Genomic DNA, 23,015 nt, shown 5'->3' on the forward strand with positions numbered 1-23,015 from the left:
TAAACACAAACTAAGACACTTTCTAACTAAATTAGACAATAAAGTAAAGGGGGATTTTAATTTGACGAAAATTGAAATAACGAAACAAGTTTAATAAACTAGACAGAATGTAAATATGAATGCGATGAAAATGAATGGATGAATGCTAGCTAGAAGGTTCTTCTCCACACATGTTACACTTGCATAATAAAATGATTTCCAATTGCATTTCAATAAACCATGAATTCTCAACACCCCAAGTTAACCGTGATGCACTAATTAACCTTCAAATCTTCCTAACGTTATTGAATTGGATGGGTTAGCGCATACAACAATTCAAAACATTCCCCACAAGTCCCCTACATGATTGCATAATAGAGATACAAGCAAGAATCATTACGCTCTATGAAAATTATAAGTGTTGACGAGGCATTCGTTACTATGGAATACGCATGAAACTTATGCCAAGAATTCGTTTAACGCGATTGTTTATAAGCAACCTCCACTACTTGTGAATATAAGTTCGTAACTATTAGGTGAAACTCACTTATATTCTAGCGTCATATTCATGCATGAAAATTAAGCGTGCACTCTCAATAAACATACATAAATAAGTTATCAATCAAACGGTTAAACAAATTGAATCACAACTTATGAAACGCAATTAGAAGTAATCAAATCAAAATGCAAGCATAAACATATATTTCGAATTTCCTCATAACTTTGAAATCAAAGAAACACCTAAACATTCCAACAACTCAAACTTGAATTGTATGAACGTTTAGGCACTCTTCTCTTCCATTCCTCATACGTACAAAACAAAGAGTATTGAAATTAACATTGAAATCAAAGAAACACCTAAACATTCCAACAACTCAAACTTGAATTGTATGAACGTTTAGGCACTCTTCTCTTCCTCTTCGTTGTAGCACAAGGTCTAAGGATAGTTTGATGGTGTGAATGGTTTAGGTAGTGGTGAAAATGGAAGGATGGTGTTTGGATTTGTAGGGAGATTCACGGCACAAAGGGGGTGGTTTGATGGTCTACATTTCTGCAATGGATGAGTTTATGGAAGAGTGTTTGGAATGGGTGAATTTCTGGCACAAAGGCCTTATTTCTGTGGTGAATGGATCCCCCCCCTTTGTGGCTGCAATGAAGGGTTATTTATAGGTGAAATGGGGGGAACATGACAGCTAGGAGGGTGGTGGAAATCTGGAATGGTGATGGGAGATGCATGGGGCTGATTTATGCATGTGATTAATGGGTGGAAATGCATGTGCTTTGAATAAGTGGCTGCATGTGCAAGGGGACAATCTGAAAATGCATGTGAAAGCATGTGTTGGCTGCAATGATGAAATGGATGGGAGTGCATGTGGCTTAATTAATTAAAGGGAGTGCATGTGCAATGTTTTAAAGGATGGAATGCATGTGAATATGATGGAAATCTGATGGGAACTCATGGCAAGGATGATTTCTGGTGGTGAATGGGTGTATGTTTGAATGATTAAAGGGACATGTGGGTTGGAAATGATGAAGGAAATGCATGTGAGTGACAACTAGATATGTTGATGAATGCATGTGGAATGTTTGTGGTGAGTGAATGTGGTGGTGAATGTGGCTGATTTGATTTATGGAAGATGCATGTGGATTAAAGGTGAGTGAATGATTATGGAATGCAATCTGAAATGGGAGATGGAATGGGATGTTTTGCATGTGAATTAAAGAGTAAATGCATGTGAATTAAAGAGTGAATGCATGTGCAATGACAGCTAGGTTGAATATGCATGTGGAATGGCTGATTTATTTGAAGATGCATGTGCAATGAAGTGGAATGACAGCTAGGTTATGATGATGAATGCATGTGGCTGATTTAATTGAATAGGAAAGCATGTGGATTTAATGGTTTAAAGGGTGAATGCATGTGGATGCATGTGTTGATGAATGGGATTAGGAAAGGTTTAAATGTCCTAAAACTAAAGGGAACAAGGTTCCAACACTTTGGTCTTCAATTAGGTCTTCAATTTCGTCCAACACTTTGGCTCCAAGCATAAGCTATCCATCCTTAGCCCAAAAGTGCTCCAAAAGTCTCCAAAATGCTCCTTTAGCCCTTTGGACCTACAAACACACGAAAATAGCTTAAAGTACTAAAATAACTAAAGAAACATAACGTAAATGCACGAGAACAAGCCATTTAAGTCGCATGAATATGCTCCTATCAGGGTTTAATTTGTGTGCGTATAATTCTCGCATCAAAAAGTAATGTGGCTACAAACCTAGAGTACTTTGAGCTCGTTGACGACATGAATAAGTTCAACAGTTATTCATGGGGTTCAATTTCTTGTTAACAACTACAGGACAACCTCTCTTTTGCTGCTTCTACGAGATGGAGAACAAGAGTGTAGGGTGATGTGGAAAAAGATGAGGAAATGAGGGGAAGTAAGAGGCAGCAGAGATCAAGATAGGGCTGCAAAGTGTTTAGTTATGCTTTTCAGGTACTGTTTCTTGGTTTCATTAAGCACTAATATTGTTTAAATTTTTGTTATTAAGTATTAATTCAGTTTACATGCGGGTGTGGGCATATGAAATAATTCCCCAACTGGAGAAACCATTAAGGTATTGCAAGATGACTGATCCGATAGCCATCCTAAGAATTCTCTGGTAAACGACGAAGAAAAAGCAGGTCATCCATGAGCAGCTGCAATTGTACATAACTAAGAATCGATGGGTATAACTTAATTTGAAAGTTTATGAACTTGATGAATGGTGTTGAACATGTGTGAATGTTTATGAGTGTTTATGAATGTCTACAAATATAATTCTGACAAGTTGCATTAAATGGCACTAGTGGGAATTCGAGAGATTGTGGCCACTAAGGTAAAGAAGGACAGAAGGTACTGGACATGGGGCTATTATGCCAATATGGTGATGCCTAACACGTTCATTCCCGATACAAATGATGTGAGGAAATTGAATGTGGCTTTGGTGCATTTTGTACATGATAAGAGGATATTTTGGAGAGGAACATATTGAAGAATGTGGAAGAGTTGACCCAGGAGATCAAGGAATCTAGGAGGGAAGTTAACAAAAAAAAAAAAAAGACAAAAAAAAAAAACTAAGAAGAAGAAGATGATGATGATGATGATGACAAAGAAGAAGATGACGATGGAGAAAAAGAAACAGAAGAATGAAGAAGAAGAATATGGCAAAGAAAAAGAAGAAGAAGAAGAAAACGAAGAAGATGATGAAGGAGAATAGAAACAGATGAAGAAGAAAAAGAAGAAAAAGAGGAGGAAGAAGAAGAAGAAGAAAAAGAGGAGGAAGAAGAAGAAGAAGAAGAAGAAGATGATGATGATGATGATGATGATGATGATGATGATGACAAAGAAGAAGATGACAAAGGAGAAACAGAAACAGAAGAATGAAGAAGAAGAAGAAAAAGAAAAAGAGGAAGAAGAAGAGAGGAAGAATATGGAGAAGAAGAAGACGAAGAAGAAGATTACAAATGAGAAATAGAAACAAAAGAATAAGAAAAAGAAACAACAAAAGAGGAAGAAGAAGAAGAAGAACATGAGGAAGAAGAAAAAGACGACAAAGAAGAAGATGACGAAGGAGAAATAGAAGAAGACGAAGAAGAAGAAAAAGAAAAAGAAACAACATAAGATGAAGAAGAAGAGGAAAAATAAGAAAAAGAAGACGAAGAAGAAGATGGTGGTCAAACTAGGGTTGATGAGCCGAGGGATCAAGAGAGAAAGAGTCATGAGAGTTACAGAGGATGAGTGTTTGAACCAGCTTCTGCGTACTATTTAGTGTAGTAGTCCCGACTCTGTATACAATGAGATGCTTGGAGTGATTGGAGAACATGTACTTGTCCAGTATGAAGAAGCCAAAAGTTCTAATGATGATGATGTTCTTATTTGCACAGCTGAGGGTGAGTGTGGGAAAAAAGAGGAAGGGCCGATCCACGAGGGGGACTTCAAATACTACAACAACGAAACAGGGACGAAGAAGAATACCAAAGTCCTTTCATATACGATGCTCATCTTTGACATCACAAATTGCAAAAAAAAAAAAAAAAAAAAAAAAAACATAGTGAACTGAGTGACAGTGTTATGCTAAGGGCTGACGTGTTTAAACCATTGGACAGAAACTCTGTGGTTAATGCCATGGAGTTTTTCTATCAATTCAAGAAGGTGAAGGAGAATTAGAAAAAGTAAGCAATAATTGACATTTGGATTTTATGCAATGTAAATTGTATTGATTAAACTAATACAATGATGAGCCTTATTGTTTTTTTGTTACATTGTCAGTCCAGTTGCCGAGTTGGAGAATGCGGCGGTTGGAAACACTGATTTTTTGAGGAGGTTCCTTGAACCGACAGGGTGGCTGTCAACCAATGTAAGTGATTAAACACTATTTGGTTTAGAGTTATATAAATGTGTTGGGATACGAACTGAAAAGGTAATCCCAAATTCCAAATCGACTATTTTTGGGATGGGAATCTGAAGACTGATCTCGAAACAAAATTTTGGTATTGTCGAATTTTGGGATTCTTGAAATATTTTGATATTGCAGTACGATCTGGGATTTAATCAATTCATATTTGCCTTCTTGTAAATGGAGGCCCCTGAAGTTCACGAAATTGAAAACCCCCAAATCCAAAATCCTAGAAGTCAAATACCTAAATTGAAAACAAATTGAAGCCATTCCACCGAAAACTAAACAAAGCTACTTTCATTTCCTTTGCACAAAACACAAAAAAAAAATATATATATATATATGCTTAATATATAAACAGCTCTAAGTCCTCCAATATATATGTTTAATAGAGCTGCTACTAGATCTGCAAGCCAGAAAGTAATAAAAAACCAAAAATTACTTACGAATTGTGTTTAATAGCATTATCATTCATTAGTATCAGGCATCATATGTTGCTGTGAGCTATAATGGTTGCATTCCGACAACCCAACTGAAGGCTTAAAGGTATGAGCCCTTCAAACGAACCAAACTCTTAGTCAAGATCAATGATGTTATCAGCTGAGCTACTGCCATTCCTGCAATGTCTTTTTTCAACAAGGGATGAGAAGTCGAGAGAGAGATCAGAGAGGTCAGTCGAGAAAGAGAGATCAGAGAGGTCAATCACTTATGTGACATGGCCGGATTCGAAGACGGCAAATAAGGAGGAGAAAGAGTGAGAGAAATTGGTGAAGGATGAGAGACAGAAAGAGCAGGGTGAGGTGAGGTCGAGGGAGAGTGAGGGTTTTATTTGGATTCAATGGTTAAGATTAAATCTCAACCAAATCTGACGATTGTTACAATTCCATATATATATATATATATATATATATATATTTAAATATTTTTTTTTTTATTTCAGTTCAATTTGGGATTATCGAACAAATGACAATGTGAGACCGATTCCCATACCAAAATTTCGAGATCGGTTCGGGATTGGGTATCGAAATTTTCAGGATTTTTAGTTTGGGGTTTTTTAGGTATGGATTCAGAATTTTTTTCAATTTGGTTCGGAATTGTCGGTATATTTTTTCCACCCCTAGGTGTCATAGTTTAATTACAATTTTTGTCTTGCACATTCATTTGCAGTTGCATCTCCTAAGGAAGCATGCCGAATAGGCTCGGAGGGTAGGGAAAGTGTTGACCACAAACACAGTCGACTGGTTACTGGTAAAGTATCTAACCAAATTTCTACTAATATTCTAAAGTTCGGAAATTCTTTTGTTGGGTGTGTTTTCGAATGTTTTAAGTGTTGTACATTCTTTTCTATTTATTTTCCAATTGAGGACAGACGTACTGTGAGCACTCCTGCAATGCGATGGCAACTAAAAGAACAACTAGAGGCAACAAAGCTAATACGGCCAAAGAATTCTTACCGATGTTGTTAAAGACGGTCAGGGGGGAAGGGGAGCCGTTTTCTACATCATGGTTGGTGGATGTGGAGAAGGTGTACATGCCCCTCAACCTTGATCACCATTGGGTTGTTGTTGAGATGAATCTTATAGCTGGGAGAATAATGGTGTACGACTCATTGATGTCTAAAACCAACACACATAAAGCAACTACCAAATTGGCTTCCCTTGCTTCCGTGTTGCCGGATGTCCTCCAAAGCATGTCAAAGCAGGTGAAGAACAGACCTTGGCCTATCATTGCAGGTCCAAAGTCCCCACAACAAGCCAACGAGTGAGTTAAAATTTAATTATATTGTTAGTTAGTTTAAATTGGATTGTCTGTGAATTGATTTTCAAACTTGTTGAATTGTTGTGTGCAACAAGGGGGATTGCGGTATTTTCAATTTTAAAAGTGATTGAGTTCTTGTCATGTGGCCTTCCTTTGGATAGAACTACAGCTGCCAACGTCCCTGAATACCGATTGAGGATGGCGATCGACATGTTGCATGGCCTTCACAATGTGTAGTGCGTGGTGCATGATTCAAACTTATGGTTCACAATCAATTTTATGTACATTTACCATTGAAGAACAATGGTAGTGCATAAATAAGTATTACATTGTTTGTATCTAATGTTGGATAATTTTTTTTTAATTTCTTGAGACAGTTTGTAGTTTGTTCAGATGAATTGAATTTGTTCGGCAACTGGTTCATTATTGATGTTTGTAACTAATTTCTCTATATTATTGCTTCTTAAGTGACATCCCTCACACTTTTATATATTGAAACATTGTTTGGGACAATATCTGAAACAATCCTTTATGTTTTATTGTGGTGTCACAATTGCTCAACGAACTTTGTAAGGAATGAATGTTTGTTATAACAGACCATCATCTATGTGTCATGAAAGTTTGTGAACATTTATGAATCAGGAACTTTTCTTAAGAAGCTATCACAGTTCTACCAACCAACCATTATGTGTTATGAAAGATTGTGAATGTTTATGAAAACACACCCGGCGGAGACAATCATAATCTGCCCCTCCCACGCCTAAATCGTAAACTGAACAAAAACAAAATTAAAGTTATTGGATTACCGGGTCGCAGCTGCAACCTAACTTCAATCCACCTTAAATCCATTACAAACTCCCGCTCCCTCTCTCCATCTCTCATCCCCTCTCTTTCCCTCTTCAAAGCACGCAACACCCAACCCCTCTTTCCCGCTTACTCCTGTTTTTGTCTGTCAGACAAAAGATACCAACAAAATAAAAAAGTTGAAATTTTTTTAAAATCATCGGTTCACAACAACCCGGTTCTACGTGTGAGCTCATCCATTCTTAGCTGTTAGATCTTTGTTTGCATGGATGGTCCGCACGCTTTGTCCGCATCTTAGAAACGCCCTTCATTAGCTTCCGAATTTCTATATTGGGCCAGAAAAAGCCCATATTAATTCTATGAGGTTCTCTAAGATGTGGAGCCCACAGTTTCTACAATCTGAGGGCCCAATAGGATTGGAGCCTGCTAGAAAACGACTCGCTCGGAGCAGCATTCGATAGCCTGATACGCAAAAACAAAATTGAGAAATTGGTCGCTCTGAATTTTCCGCCCAGAAAAGAACACCTCAGGAGCCAGGACCTCTCTCATTCGTTCAGAAATTCGATCGAACAACAGGTTCGGATTCCAGTTTGTTTAATAACATTTTGGTTTTCGTTTTTTAATTCGATAAACTATAAAATAAATGGAAGTTTGGGTTCGCTATTATTTTTAATTGTGTATTAATTGAATTGAAACTGTGATGAATTACTGTCTGATGACCTGAGAAAAGTAGTTTTTTTTATTGGATTATATATGCATATTGTTTGAAGTGATGAGAAATTTGGAATTTCAGAAAATACTTGTGTTTAATTTCCTTCAGTTTCTCGGAACCCAAACTAACCTATAAGGATGGATTAATCAGATATGAGTGGATTAATTATTTGTATAAAATTTATTTTTATATGCTTCACACATTGACTGTCAAATTGTGTGATTGATTAAATTTCAGCTTGTGCAATGCCATACTGTTTAATTTTTAATTTGAAAATATTAAAATAATTTGCACTGCCTTCAGAAAAAAGATTTCCTGAGTTATATGGAGAATGTTAGTTTGGAGAATGATTTAGCAGTCACTGACATGTTCATTATCTTTCCCCCCTTCTTTAGTGGTGATATTTCCTACAAATTTGTGGGTTTTCAGGACAACTTACAATGGCAGGAAGACATCGTGTTCCACGTGAAGCGATGAATGACCGGCGTGGTTATCCTTTTGAAGGACCTTATGGCCGAGGTCCTCCTATGCGGTCTCTTCCCCATCCTGCAATGTTGGAGGAAGAACTTGAAATGCAACATGCGGAAATTCGGAGACTCTTGGCTGATAACCGGAGGCTGGTTGAGGACCGGATGGTGTTGCAGCATGAGCTTGGTGCTGCCAAGGAAGAAATTCATCGGATGAATGTTGCCTTTTCAGATATTCGTGCTGAAGAAGAAATGAAATCAAGGGAGCTCTATGAGAAAAGTAGGAAATTGGAGGCTGACCTACAGGCAACTGAGCCCTTGAAAAATGAGGCTAAGCAACTTCGCTCTGAAGTTCAGAAGCTGAATACTGTTAGGAAGGAACTTGCCACACAAGTTCAGACCCTCACGCAGGACCTTGCGAGGTTGCAGTCTGACAATAAGCAGATTCCTATGCTGAGGACTGAGATTGATGGTCTGCATCAGGAGCTTATGTTTTGTCGGTGTGGACCTGCTTCTCTTGTATTTGTTTTCATTTTCTTGTCCCAGAGCTCATTTTCAGTGTACATATCTTATCGAGAGTGTACTAGATTGACTGCTTCTATATAAAGTTATTAACTTAGAAGTTTTGTTTTGTAGAAATGCAGTCGATTATGAAAAGAAGGCAAATATTGAGCTTATGGAGCAAAGACAGGCAATGGAGAAGAACCTAGTTTCTATGGCACGTGAAGTTGAAAAACTACGCGCAGAACTTTCTAGGGCTGATGGTAGACCATGGGGTACGGGTATTACTTATTTATCTTACTGTATTCTAGAGGCATTTATTTCCTGCATATGGTACATTTCTTGAACCTTCACTTGTATGGTAAAATTGGCTTCTGAAAACATGTATGAGAATGGTAAACCCCTCTCTCTCTCACACACACGCGCGAGACACTGCACTACATATTCAGGCGGCTGCAAAGAAACACACAACACTTGAAGACAAACTCACACAGTGGTGAAATAATTATATTTTGCTTACCAAGTTACCAACATATAAATTTTGCATCACATTCTGCTCTTATATTCCTCTTTTTGGTGGAAATACTTAATTTCATGTTTATTGATTCATTGAGCTCTGCCTGGTGTTGAATAGAGGAATGAATTTCATCTTCCACAACCACTTTTGGGAGTTGGGTTGAGATCTCGTATTTCTTATAATCTATTACAGAAATTAACTATTTTTATTTCTTTGCATGGGCGATATTTGAATTTGTTTTCCCAGCGGTCATGTCGTGGAGCAAAAAAAGAGCTTCTTGTGCATTTGGGATTATGGTGTGACATCTTGCTTTCAGTCTCGTAATTCGTATCTCATCCTTTTCTTTCTTTGAAGGTGGACAATATGGTATGAATTTCACCAGCCCAGAAGGGGCTTTTCCTGCTGCATATGGAGATGGATATGGGATGCACACGGTATGCTTGCTTGTATGATTGGAATTCCAATATTTTTTTTCGTAATCAGTTGCTTTTTGCCTTGGTATCTCTTTTCTCGGAAATGGTCTAATGGTGTAGCTTTTAGGTTTACACTTTTCTCTTAAATTGTCTCTATGCTTATGTGTTAGGGTGCTGCCGACAAAGGGCCTATGTATGGCCTGGGTCCAGCTTCATGGGGAGGTTCTGAAAAGCCTCGCATGACTCGTCGCTGACATCTGGGTGATTATTGTTTCAATGACAGAGTCATACATGCCACCTTTGGTTGCTCGTCATCTGAGCCTAAGTGGTCAAGAAGCTTTAGCATCTATGCGTGCACAGCAGCTCAGTACTCAGTAGCCGCTTATTTTTCTCAATACATTGTTAGTCATCTTAAACTGATGTATATAGGGTTTTATTATCTCTTTGCTTGATTACTAGACGTTAATTACCATGTCTGTGATAGTAGTATAATGTTTGCAATTTCCTGTCCTAATTTGCATCAGTTATATCTTATGTTGGTTATTTGACCATGTAACTTATAAAAAGGATTGTTTTCTATCTAGCAATGTTCTCTTGATTATATCTTCCTTTCTCTTCCTGGTTGGTAGAATCAAACTTTAGAATGGTGCTATAGTTTAGTGTTTTCTTTTATGAACTTGTGTGGAGGCTGGAGCATGTCTGATATGCAATTGAAGGGAAGCTATGTGATCATTGTATTGCATGAATGTAGTGCAACCTGTTTTCTGTAGATGATGCAATTGTTGGATTCGAGTTGTGTCGATTCGTAATTGATGAACAGAACATGTATGGTGTTCAGTTTTCTGGGGATGTGGGTTTATTTCTTGGAAATTCCTTGTTGCTGGTTTTGGTGTTGGAGGTGGCCGTGCTATCACTTATGCATCAATTTATCTGCGTGTTGGAAGTGGACGTGCTATTACTTATGCATCAATTAAATAGGAGTCATGATCTCTCTTAGGTGGGTAGTTAGGGCCTAAGAAGTTGTAATTCTCTGGAAGTAAGTGTCAGGCTTTTCCATATGTAGGTTATATTTTGACTAGGACCCCAGGATTCCATATGGTTTATTTCCCAGGTTAGTATCTGCAGCTCTGTCACAGCATCATTATGTGACTGCTCTGGATTAGTGGCCTTTGGATAAGCACTAGATTTTCTGTTATGCACTATTGAGAAGTTCCTGGTATTACCCATTGCTTTTGGCTGGTATTGGAATAATGGCTTTTGGAAATGTGGCCAGCATAGGCCCTCGTTGCGGCAGTTCTGAGCACAGCTGGTATCTGGTGTATTGTTCTCAATATTTATCTGCGGTGCATGGGGCCCCTGTTATGATGTTCTAATGGAGAGTGTATGTTTGTATAGTTTCAAGTTTTCTGGAGCTTGGTTGAAGTGCTTTATATTGTGAAGGTACTGTAGACCACTCTTTAGTGCTCTTCCTTATGCCCTAAATAGCCAAGTTAGATTTTTCCAGTAGTTAACTTTACTCCGTTGTAAGGGGTATGGTTGAGTAGGATAATTGGGAGTTGTTATTTTTAGCCTGAGGACATGTTTTATACAGAGGTGGAACTTTGTCCAAATAAAAGGGCTGGATGTTGGAGCTTTATATTCCTATTTTGAACTTGGTTATTGAAACAGAGTTGTACAGTGTTTTCTTCTTTCAAATATGTGGATTAGTACGATTTTGCTTTACGGTGAACGTGGGCGGCAGAGTGGAGATAAATAGGTTATATTCTGTTAAAAGTAGATGGAGATTCATGGACTAGTAGTATTCTTGTATCTGTTGGGCATAGTGTAAAAATTCAGGAGCTTGGTCAGTAATGCAATCTTGCTACTTTGTCATGTCTTGTTGCAAAGTTTCTTGTTCCTGATTTTGAGCTGTGAATCTGCAACTTCCATCGTCAAGATATTTCTAGCCACCCCTACAATATGGCAAGTTGCTCCACGCGATGAGATGATGCTGGACTGTCTCAAGAAAGGATGGTGGCCTGCCATTGGAAAAGAGGCGAGCTACTTATCTGAACTTAGAGGCAAGTATTCTTCTTATTTTTATGGGTTTCATGGGTATGGAGTCTTCCATCTTCTTCCCTAGCTGGACTTAGTATTTGATTTTCTATGCTTGTATGTTGCCGCTTTTATATCCTTGACTACTGGTTATATTGCTTTTATTTAAAACTAAGAGTTTCTTTCTTGTAGATTTTATAACTACCTTCAACTAATTTACCGTTAACTTTCTAGTGAATTATTATTTCATTGTAATGCAGACAGTTGTTCCCTATCTTGCTTTATTAAGGCTTATAGGATATTAGTTTCAGACTATCTATAGAAAGACGTCTCTAGTTGGTTGCCTCTTTTAGAGAATACCTTTGGCCGGTCACGTTAATATCTCAGTTTGATTTTCTGGATGAACTTGCGTTGGAAAAGCTGATGAAACAAATAAAGAATGAGCTGAGGTGAGATCGTGCTTCTACTCTCTTAAATGGACTTGTTACCACTTACCAGATATAGATTCTTATAAAGGATGATAAGAGTGAGATCTGGTCAGAAGGAAAATGGGGTATTTTTCTTGGTCGACTGGAGCAGCCTATGGGTCTACCTCTTATAATGAAAATTTCAGTTCGAGTCTGGAGATGGGATCTATCTTGATTGGAGAAGTATAGGGCCGTTCTTTTGTTATTCCATTAGACAGTCTAAATTGTTCTCTTGTAACTGTAGGAGTTGATGTTTCTGAAGTTATCAGACAATGGCACAAGTCCTCTGGAGATATGACTGCTAGCTACAGAATTTCATGATGAAAAGCAATAGTCTATACGGCAATAATGATTGGTCTTGGAGCTTGTATCTGACATCTAATAGGAAAAACTTTGATAGTTTTTTTTCATCAACGTAGCCACATGAGCGTAGTCTTTATTCTCAAATGAGGAAAATCTTTAGATGGTTATTGCCCAACAGTCTGATCATCATTGGAAGTGAAGAAATTGCTTTCTGAATATAGACAGACCCAGTCCACCTGCTCGGGTGGATTGTTTTGTTGAAGATTTAGATTAAAGAACATTTTGATTGAGAAGTTGTAGCTGAGTATGTTTCTTGTATGGTCTGCTAGGAACTAAGATTTGACCGAATTCCACAACTTCTATTGAAATTGTTATTCAGTTGCTGATTTGTTGATTGCCTTCCATATACTGCTATAACCTCGCCTACGAGGTGAATTATGATCAGTTAATTCTGCATGCTTGTCATAGTTTTCACTAAAGTTTTGCCCATATTACACTATGTTGTCTTTAATTGATGGTTTTACCTACTTATCATTTTAGTTTCACAATTTAGCTGTATGTTAACTAATATTTTCACCTTCATTTGCTGCAGATGGAAGGCACGTATTCAAATGCATTAAACAAATATTGAGTGGACCTGCTGTTCCAGAGGAGAATAGACGTAAATGTGATTTATACAAGAGGTTGGTTTGACTTAAAGACTGATGGAAGAAAATATCTTACCCCGTTGTTGAAATTGGTGATAATAGCAGAGTCCATGCAACCTGTTAATGTTGTTGAAGACTCGAAGGTGTAGGGATGCCCCATGCAGGTTGTCATTTCCGCTAGTGAGTGCATGCTTCCCATCTCCTTCACTTGAGTTCAGATACACTTGCTAGGCAATTCGATGTTAACCTTTTTGACAAAGAAAACTGTCATACAACTGATTTTTCAACATAGCAAAATAGAGGAATCATGTGTCTTACTGGAGCTTGTAAATATGGATTTCACCTTCCGCCTTACTTTCACTTGTCAAATAGGAGATTGATTGCAGCATCTTTTGTCCGGTCATATTGTCATTCATATTTTTGAAGTTTTAGGTGCGCCCTTGTACTTTGCTGTACAACAATGATATGATTGGTTGCAGGGCTATTCTTCTTTCGTATACGCATTTTGTATAATATTCAACATCCTTTTCAATTGTCTTCCATTGCTAATTCACCAATGACCCTTTGGTTTTTCTCTGTTCTGTATCATCGGTATTTACTTCTCGTATCTCTTTTGCAGTCTTTGAGTTTAATTTAGATTAGAAGGTTAAATAGTTTTAACAGTTGAGATTAATTCAGACTTGCAGGTTAATTTTCTCCCTAAAAGAAGGGGTGTAATTTGGCTGTCCTGCTTGCTCCCATGCACTCCTCTCCTGATTGTGGCCGGCCACCCGGTGACACAATCTTCTCACAGTATGCTGCCACTGATGGACGATATCTTGAAGATGTTGTGGATGGATTTACTAGGTCAATCCCAGAAATGCTCGTGCCAGTTGAAGTAGGGGAACCTTCAAGGCAGTAAAAATCATATCAACGCAGCTCCGTTTTGTTGGTCAAAGCAATCGTAAAATGCAGCCTATCTTCTGATTCTGAGATTCCGGCTTACAGTAGCACAGAACTGTCAACATTTTCAGTCTCGGAGGATAGAGTTTCATCCGGCATTTGAATGCCGGATTCCGGATTCCAACAAAGTGGCAACTGCCATTTGCCTGACCTGAAAGTAACTGCAGCTGTTAGGTAGAACCGTACAAGTAATACAACAGAGGAATTAATTGTCTACAAAACTAATCACACTTTCAATTTTGCTTGAAAAAAGAAAGAAGCAGCAACTAATATAAGTAGCCGGAAAAGAAATTAGAGCGGATGTGCTCTCACTATGCATCCGAGTTTCAGTCTCCCTTCTCGCAGTTATGATTAGTTTAATTAAAATATCATTAGCGAGCTTACTCTATCTAGAAAAAGTTTCAACAGAACATTGGCAACAACTTTTTGGATTAATTTAATTCTCCATCCTTCAATTATTTAATTTTGATTTGACTACTATAACCCTAGAGAGTAGACATATCACGTGGTTTATTGTAGTCTTTGATGAGAGAAGAATCGAATGTGGGTTCTTGTAACTTTCCTCCATTTTGCCACATCCCAATTCCCAACACATCATTTTATGGACATTCGTTAGAGTACTACTTAGCTGTTGAAGAATGGAAACAGATGCTGCTGAAATCCAATCACGTATAGACATGCATCCAAATAATTGAAATTGGAACACCGGTTAGACACATATACATCTATAGTTGGAGTTCAACAACAGTTGCCGCTTTTCTTTTAGCGAAGTACACTCTAATTTCAAGTTAAAATTATTAACAAAAAAATGAATACCCTTGATTTGATATTGGGTTCATCTTTTCATTCTTAAATGTGTCGATTTAAAAAAAATAAAGAATTTAAATGATTCCAGTCATGTCAATAAAATAAAAATAGAAAATTGTTATTGGTACTTTAAAAATTCTATTGTCCACTGCTCATAATTTTATTTTTGTTTCTAAATATAAAATATTTAAAGTGCTAATAACAATTCTTAAAAATATATGTAAACTTTTGTCATAAAACATTGCTCTTGATGTACGCATACCATATAAATTGTTTTCCACCTCGAGACTCAATGGACGAGGTTGCGTTGTAAATTTGCAATTTCCCCTTCTTTCGGTCTATTAATTACTAAGCAAAGCAACCTGGGGTAGCTAGTGGATATGGATATGGATCATATGATAGTCATAACTGAGCAATTTTGTATAATAATCTTGGGTGCTTTTTCCTTTTGTTTCTCTAATCAATGATTCGTAGTAATTTGAAAGGCTAAAAACGTTTTCAGATAATTAAAAAAAGCTTCTAGGAATGTTGTATACTTCTAAAATTTTTAGCATAAAATTTTCTTTAAAATGATTTCTAATAAAAATCTCAGCTCGATTCCGTCGTAGCACGATATTGTCTGCTCTGGGCTTACCATTCCCTCACGGTTTTGTTTTTAGGTTTCGGCACGAGAACTTCCAAGGGGACCGGGTCACCCATCCTAGGACTGCTCTCGCCCAAACTCGCTTAACTTCGGAGCTCTTATGGGATCCGGAGCCAGTGAGTTCCCAAAAGGTCTCATGCTATAGGGAGGGGAGCATGTACATATAAGGCACATCACCCCCTCTCCGTTGGTCGATGTGGGATCTTACATGGGAGGGGTAGGCTAAACCTCACAATAGGCTAGTAATAATGTTGTTCAAATTCGTCTTTGGCGAGAATCAAACCTAAGATCTCTCACTTACAAATCAAGAGGAATATTACTAGACCATAGTACTAAATGACAAGATCGTGCATATTCAAATTTGAGATATTAAAAAAAAATAGTATTTCGGTGAGCAAAAGAAGTTTGTCCTTGTTCAAAAAATGGGATTACTTATGGGACTCACTCTATACCAAGTTCAATGATTCAAACTCTTTATATTGTAAGTCTTGATTTATAAATCATTCTTACAAAAATTCAATTCAATCTGAAACTGTTTGCCCACTTAATTATCATAATAAAATATCAATGTTTTTCAAACCCTATGGTTCATCAATTCCTATAAACTCAATCTGATGCTTCAAATATTACTAATTTGGCTAATATTTATTTTTTGCAGTCTTGACATCAAAATAGTACTCTCCTTATTCACGCAACGCAACCAAAGGGTTTTGCCAAATGAAAATTTTGTGTAGTTCTATATTTTCTGTAAACAATGACTGATAAATAACTCTTTTTTTATTTTATTTTTTTGAGATAAGATAAATAACTCTTAAAAGAATTAAAAAATAAAATATATATATTAAAAATGGCTAATTAATTGACTATGTAGTAAATATTGGTGGAATCACTTTTGATCTCTTGCCCTTCACCATAGACTTTGTATCTGGAAAATGATCACCACTACCTTCCACAAGGTCCTCAACATATCCTTCCTCTGTTACATTCATGGGGTATGTCACAAGATGAACACCTTCCATGTCGATCACTTCTTCTCCACTGTAAATTTTCCACATCCGATCTCCGATAAAACGCATCGTCTGCACGCATTCTAAGCTTTCAGGATGCTTGAACAATTCTCCGGCACGACCTGTGTGTTCATACCATAATGACATCCGGTATGCTCCAATGTCACCTCTCGAGCTCACCATCGTCTTGTTATCACCATTGTCGGACTGGTAGCATCCAATTGCGATCTCAGTGTCTCGGTGTCCGTCCATGGATCTTTGGTTTATGTTTGCTGATCCTATGATAAGGTATGCATCGTCCACTAGAACATAGTAGGCACCAAACAAAGAGAAATTACCTTAATAATTTAAGTTTCTTAGATCACATTATTAAATGTACCATATTATAGATAATATCTCTAATAGATGCCAGACTATATATAGGATTACTCAACTTTAATTTGACGAAAAAGTAGAAATCGGAATCAATTAATAAGTAATAAGTAACGGTGCATGTATTATGTTTACCGATCAAATTAATGATTGCATTTCTCACAAAATTGTAAACTACGTGAATCTAATAGTAGGTTTTCGCTTCTGTAGGAGATGCGGCCAATTGGTAAATACTATATATGTATATATATATAACTATTTAAAAAATAATAAATATTGAAATTTATATACATACCTATCATGAGCTTGGAGTGAACATAGACCATGAACCTCCTATGCTTTTGTGCATTCCAATATTGTGTTGCATGGTGAGGAGAATGAGGGGGAACAAACTCCCCTTGGATCTCAACTTCTCTATTGGCAAGGCAATAGAAGTTCAAATAGTCTCTCGGGTGATGCCCTTCAACTCCACTTTCTTTTATGGCTTCTCCAATCAATTTATACATCATTGACATCGTCTCTCTAGTCCAATGAAGTATATCCTGCACAGATTCACTCTCAGGTAACCCTTCTGGCCACATCGGAATCACAATATACACTGCAAACCTCTCCTTTGCTTTGATCTTATGGACCACTTTTAGTGCAATTTCAACGGGGATCAAGTTTCTACATCCACAATGCTGATCGTTCTCCCACAGATAGCACCCTCCCATGAAATACTGGTTCTCGATGTATAGAAACTTATCGGCACGCCTAATTGCTTCAACGTAGGCGTCATGAATGCTATGCTCCACGGTTAGGCTTTGAAACAATTGGCTTGCTGAAACATTGTCAATTGACCTAAGAACTTGAACATTCCAGCCCCTCTCAGAGGGTTTACTTGCATAAGTCTGTTGAAAGAGGCTTGTTAATGTGATAGAAGGGACCAATAAAGAGGGATCACATTGCTTAGTCCATCGTTGCTCGAAATTTGTTAGTACATCCCAAGCAGCCTCGCCGGTTATACAAGCGTGAGCATCATGCCACGGCGTTCTTGGCCCTCCTCTCTGAAGGCTAGCCCCGGAAATGTTGGTCTGGTAGAAATCAGCACAATGTGATTCTGTATTGAGGGTTTGAAACAACGAATGTTGCTGTGTGTCATAGCGCCCATCGCAAAGATCTAAACCCCCAACAAAGCTCATGATTTCTCTGTCACTTGCACTGGTGCTAGATTTGATGTCTACAGATATGGTTTTCTGATGGTGAGAGAAGATTGCGGGAAACTTGTCGTGCAATCTAGGACACAATTTGCATATCACTTTCGTGTGTGCAAAGTAACAAAATGCATCTTCATCATGTGTTCCCATTATTCCTTTGTTCTTGATGATTTTCAAAGAAGTTTCATCATTCCAAAGCATTACTCTCACTGCCACACCTTCCTCAGCCTTCCGCTTTAGTAATTCACCGAGCTTCACCCCTCGCGCACTTGGGTTGTCTGTTTGAAGATCCCTGACCTAATTAAGAGCACAATATTAGGCTCCGGAAAACAAAAGACACAGTATTAATTTATAGATTGGAAAATTGTGTTGGAATTCTACTTACCAGAACCATCTTAGGATTGAAAGACCAGCCCGCAATGTAAATCAAATGTGTTGCCTCCTCAATGGCTTTGTAAACATCTTCCCATAGTCTTCTCGGAGTCCCACAGAACTCCGGCGTAGGGTTGAAAGTTGAGCAATGGTGAGCATCTTGATAAAGAGTGACATGGCTGTTGGATCTTTGTGGAAATGATGCATTCCTCAGCCCCTTGAATCCACCATTATCAGTTATTGTCCCCCAAGTTGGTTCAAACTGCACGGGCTTAAACCATAACATGAACCGGAGCTTGAGTTCTGGATTTGGCTTCCCATTTTCGATTACAAGAGGGAGGAAACCGTTGATAAAACTTGCTTCGTTTAGTATCTCATGTGCCTGAATTTGAAATTTTCCCAAGATGGAGCACTTTGTTTTCATGGTAATGGTAATGGTCGAATCAGGCGGATGAGCACAAAGGATTTGAAAGGTTTGGTTCCACACACGGTCTCGTTCATGGGTCGTCTTTGCTACTTTCTTGTTGTCTATTTTGATGGTCACATATGCAGGCTTCCCAGTGGCAAAAATACACTGCAAAACAAGATTTCCACACAATTTTCCGTTAGAGCAAAAACCCAACTCTTTGAGTTTGAGACAACAAATGGTAGAGGAATGATTAATTAGCCTTCTACCTCTTGCATGTATAATGCATTGGAAACTTATAACAATCAATAGCTACACGGTAAACAACTATATGTAAAACATGACGGTTTTCTCTACCGGTACTACTTTACTAGAGGAGGTGTGTGCTGAGTTCAAATCTCATGAACGATAGTTGCTGATAAAATTGTAAGCATATAAAAAAAAATAACAACGATAGCTAGCTTGTGACAATACTTACATTGAAGGGGAATGGTGGTGGTGAGTAAGGTGTGGCATGGAAGATGTTAGCTTCAAGAGTTCCATGGAGAAACTTCTGTACTTTTCCCTGCATAGCTTTCGCCTTCAAAACAATCTGGGGTGAGAGAGAGAGAGAGAGAGCTTGTCAATTAGTTTTGTGTGTGTTTGCAGATATAGAAGATCGATGGGAAGGAGACTTTAAGTGCAAATGATAAGGTTGGCAGCCGCAACGAGTAGGAAAAACTTGTGAAACTTTGAATGTACAGTCTTAGAGGCAACCCTCAACTCCATCACAAGTTTTTACGTCAAGCTGAAATATCTTAAACTGAAAAGAACAACACATTAATTAATTGATTTCCCAAAACAACCCAAATTTCGAGTGTCCCATTTGTTTAGTCTTCCATTAGATTAATTATTACAAATTAATTAGTTAGAGCCGTATCTAAGAGTAAATTTAGATGACATGATGATCACAATAAACTAGACAGCCCGACAAGCAAGAGTCTAATGTTAGGATTAACATCCTTAACTTTAGTTTGACTTGCGAAAGAAAATTGCCAAACTTTTTATAAGTGTTTTTTTATTTTTATTTTTTTTATCATATGATAGATTTTGTTAGATTAAATGCAAAATTAGCCACCGACTGAGTTCAAATCATGTCGTCATGCAAAAAATCAACTTCTTTTCACCAATGTGATAAAAGAGGGTTTTCCAACCCAGCAAAATTGGCAAACAAGCCTATTTAGCCCAAAATATATATATATATATATTGGAAAGATTTTTTTTTTTTTTTATAAGAGGAGTGAAGGGTAACTTTGTGTACAAGAAAGTGGTTGGGAGGATGATGAGTGTGAGGTGAGATTAGTGATAATGACTTCAAGGCACGTTAACATGTATGGACGTCAATGTTACAAAGAAGAACCCAAAAGGAGAAAGAACATGATGAAAAGTTCATACCAAAAATGGAAAATTACAAAACTAACTAATGGGTTGGGACTTGGGAGTCTGAGGACAAATAGGTGATGATTAGTATCGGGGAGGGCTCAGATTGGATTGTAATGGATTACTCCTTAATTTTTAAGGCACATTGAAGATAGAATTGAATGATTTTTTATTTGGGCAGGATTAGAAGAAGATTAGACACGAAGAAAATTCATACCTTCTAATCCTACAATTTTGAAGAGAATTGGAATGGATAAGTTTTTTTCATGAGTAATTCATCTTTTTACTCTCTAGTTTGTCATAATATTTAAATTCCTCACCTCTAATATACCTTTAACTTAAAGATTTATTAATTCTAATTCAATCTTACATACCAAACGAACCCAGGAAGATTTGGAAGTGATAAGGATTTAGTTGTAAGGAATGAATGAGGATTAATGACCTTAACACGTAACGATATTGTCTTAAGTTGTATGGAGAAAATAAAATATAGTGTTATATTATTGACCTTAACACGTAACGATATTGTCTTAATGAATATAAATACATACAATAATGTCTTAATGAATATACATACATACATACATATATAATGTGTGTGTGTGTGTGGGGGGGGGGGGGGGTGGTGGGTTGGGATGAAGCCAAAGACTTGTACGAGTGGGGGCATCCTCAAAGTCACAATTAAAAGACTTAAGAATTTACTAAAAAAACACATATATTAATCTATAAAGTTTTTCATACAACTTATTAAAATATCCCTCTATACGTTTTCATATTTTGAAAGCATTACATGACAACATCCTTACTAATACCATCAAATATTTCTTTCTCTATAAAAATTACCATGTTATCATTCATCCAATTTCTCAGTCGATTTTTCAAAAATTTCATGGTCGAAAATGCTCTTTCAATGGTGGTAGTAGCAACTAGAAGAGTTGGTGCTAATGTCACAAGCAAGTTAATTATTAATTTAATTGTCATAATGTGGGGCATTGTAGATGCAAAATGGTAGAATTATTTTAAGGGAGTTTTAACGAAACACTCCTAGTACTGTTTACTTTTAACGAAAAATCACAATTTTACCTTTTCCTGGTACTATTCACTACACATTTATTTGTCATTTTTCATTAAAACTAAAGTTTTTTTGAACTTTTTGTTAGTTTTCCTTTATTTTAATTGTCTACCCTTAATTGTAATTTAATTAGGGCTAGTCATTGGGATGCAAATCTGTACATTTTTTCACCCAAAAAAATTTGAGTGGGGCCATCCGCCCCCTAGGCCCATAGTAGCTCCGTCTATGGTTATGTTAGTGTCGTAGTAATAGGTCATGCATGATTTACCAAGCTTTGAAAGGAAAAGACATGCAAAAGAAGTAATAAATTTTTTTTTTAACAAACGATCCATAATAAAAATATGGGTGTTAAAGATTTCAATAATAAATATATAATATTATATATTATATATATATATATATATATATATATATATATTATAATAGTGCTGCGTGCGCAGCATGTGTGTGGCAACCTTACAAAGGTTGTATAATCCACCCTTTTACTCTTGTACCTTTTGGTTAAGTTGTTGCTACATTTGATTAAAAGACATAATGTATGAGATTGTTATACTCAAACAGTATGAGTAAAATTAAAAGGATGCAACCAGTCAATATTAGTTTCTGAAATTAGACATGTCTTTTAGGTCAACACTCTTAATAAAAGTTATATATCTTCAACCAAAATGAATGGGTGCTTTAATGTCAATAAATACATGTTATGGCATAATGTTTCATACACAAATTTAGAAATTTGTTTTCTACACAATTTCTTTGCTATCTCTTCTCTCTCCATCACATTCATACAATTTCTTTCTAATTATTTCTAAGGGAATACAATTCAATTTTGCTAATCGAATATTTCATACTTTGTTGTATCCTCGAAGTAATTTGCCAAGAACCCTTTAGCAAACTTATTCGAGTGGGAGCAAATAATACTTTAAGGAAACAATTCAAGTCGTACCTCAAAGCCATCCTTTGGATATTCACTCTAACATGGAGAAGTGAAATAAGCCTCTCAATGAGCTCGCCATAATATAATTCAAATTCGTTTTTGGTAAAAATCAAACCTAAAGTCAATACTAGCCGAAGCAATCGATCCAACAAAATATGCATGGTTTGACTGTGATGCCATTGCCATGGGAGGAATAACAGAAAATAAAAAGCCATGCATGCAACTAAGTTCACCATAAATAATACAATTAAGTATGTGATGGCATCAAAGGGTAAATCTCATATTAATTACCTCCAACTCACAACCCAAGTCCAACCACGCTGTCGCTGACTGAGTATTTATCATATGTAAGTATAATTTCATCTTGTATTTGTCATCATGCCTCTTCTCTTGCGAATATACACATAATTACCATTCTTATCAACTATATCAAAGTTTCAATTCAATACCATCGGATTATAATGTATTAAATTTGTTTAATATCAATCAATATCCCATTTTATTAAAGAAAATTTTACTTTAAAAATGTATTAGATTTACTTTATTAATTTTCATCTAGATGATAATTAACCACTTTGATTTTAGATGATAAAAGCAATGTAAGTGTTGGTTAATGAGGGAAAAAGATGTGACTTCAAAAATACGGAGATAGCTGAACATGGAAAACACGAAACTTCTTTACTTTTCAAACAATAAAGCAATTCATTCAATTACAATATGGTTTATTATGTGATACTTAGCATTACGATCTAGTGATATTCTTTCCTATTTGTAAATGGTGGTAGGGGGTCTCTTAAGTTCGACACCAG

General features: G+C 36.8%; 2 protein-coding genes across 12 annotated transcripts; one reads left to right on the forward strand and one right to left on the reverse strand.

Moving 5' to 3' along the window:
• Positions 1-7,412: 7,412 nt before the first annotated feature.
• LOC137708506 (DNA double-strand break repair protein) lies at positions 7,413-14,441 on the forward strand. 11 transcript variants are annotated; one of them, XR_015958628.1, is made up of 8 exons: positions 7,413-7,551; positions 8,083-8,654; positions 8,791-8,936; positions 9,527-9,606; positions 9,756-9,986; positions 11,522-11,645; positions 12,982-13,216; positions 13,715-14,441. XR_015958628.1 is itself a non-coding variant. In XM_088689509.1 (5 exons), exons 2-5 carry the CDS (start codon positions 8,128-8,130, stop codon positions 9,837-9,839), a joined length of 837 nt encoding a protein of 278 aa, XP_088545635.1. In that variant the 5' UTR covers positions 7,413-7,551; positions 8,083-8,127; the 3' UTR covers positions 9,840-10,186. The 11 variants fall into 11 exon arrangements, 4 of the variants coding, with proteins under 4 accessions (XP_088545635.1, XP_088545636.1, XP_068303702.1 ...); XR_015958631.1 differs by having other exon boundaries at positions 8,791-8,930; XR_015958633.1 differs by having other exon boundaries at positions 7,420-7,551; positions 8,117-8,654; positions 8,791-8,930.
• Positions 14,442-16,247: 1,806 nt separating this feature from the next.
• On the reverse strand, positions 16,248-19,400 carry LOC137749306 (phospholipase D alpha 4-like). Its single transcript, XM_068489401.2, has 4 exons — positions 19,260-19,400; positions 18,389-18,949; positions 17,103-18,300; positions 16,248-16,737 (listed from the first exon to the last, which is right to left on the reverse strand). The coding sequence occupies exons 1-4, from the start codon at positions 19,350-19,352 to the stop codon at positions 16,292-16,294; spliced, it is 2,298 nt and encodes a 765-aa protein (XP_068345502.2). The 5' UTR covers positions 19,353-19,400; the 3' UTR covers positions 16,248-16,291.
• Between the last annotated feature and the right edge of the window lie 3,615 nt (positions 19,401-23,015).

The sequence above is a fragment of the Pyrus communis genome, chromosome 17, assembly GCF_041283825.1.
Source record: "Pyrus communis isolate YQ-2024b chromosome 17, ASM4128382v1, whole genome shotgun sequence".
NCBI classification, from domain to species: domain Eukaryota; kingdom Viridiplantae; phylum Streptophyta; class Magnoliopsida; order Rosales; family Rosaceae; genus Pyrus; species Pyrus communis.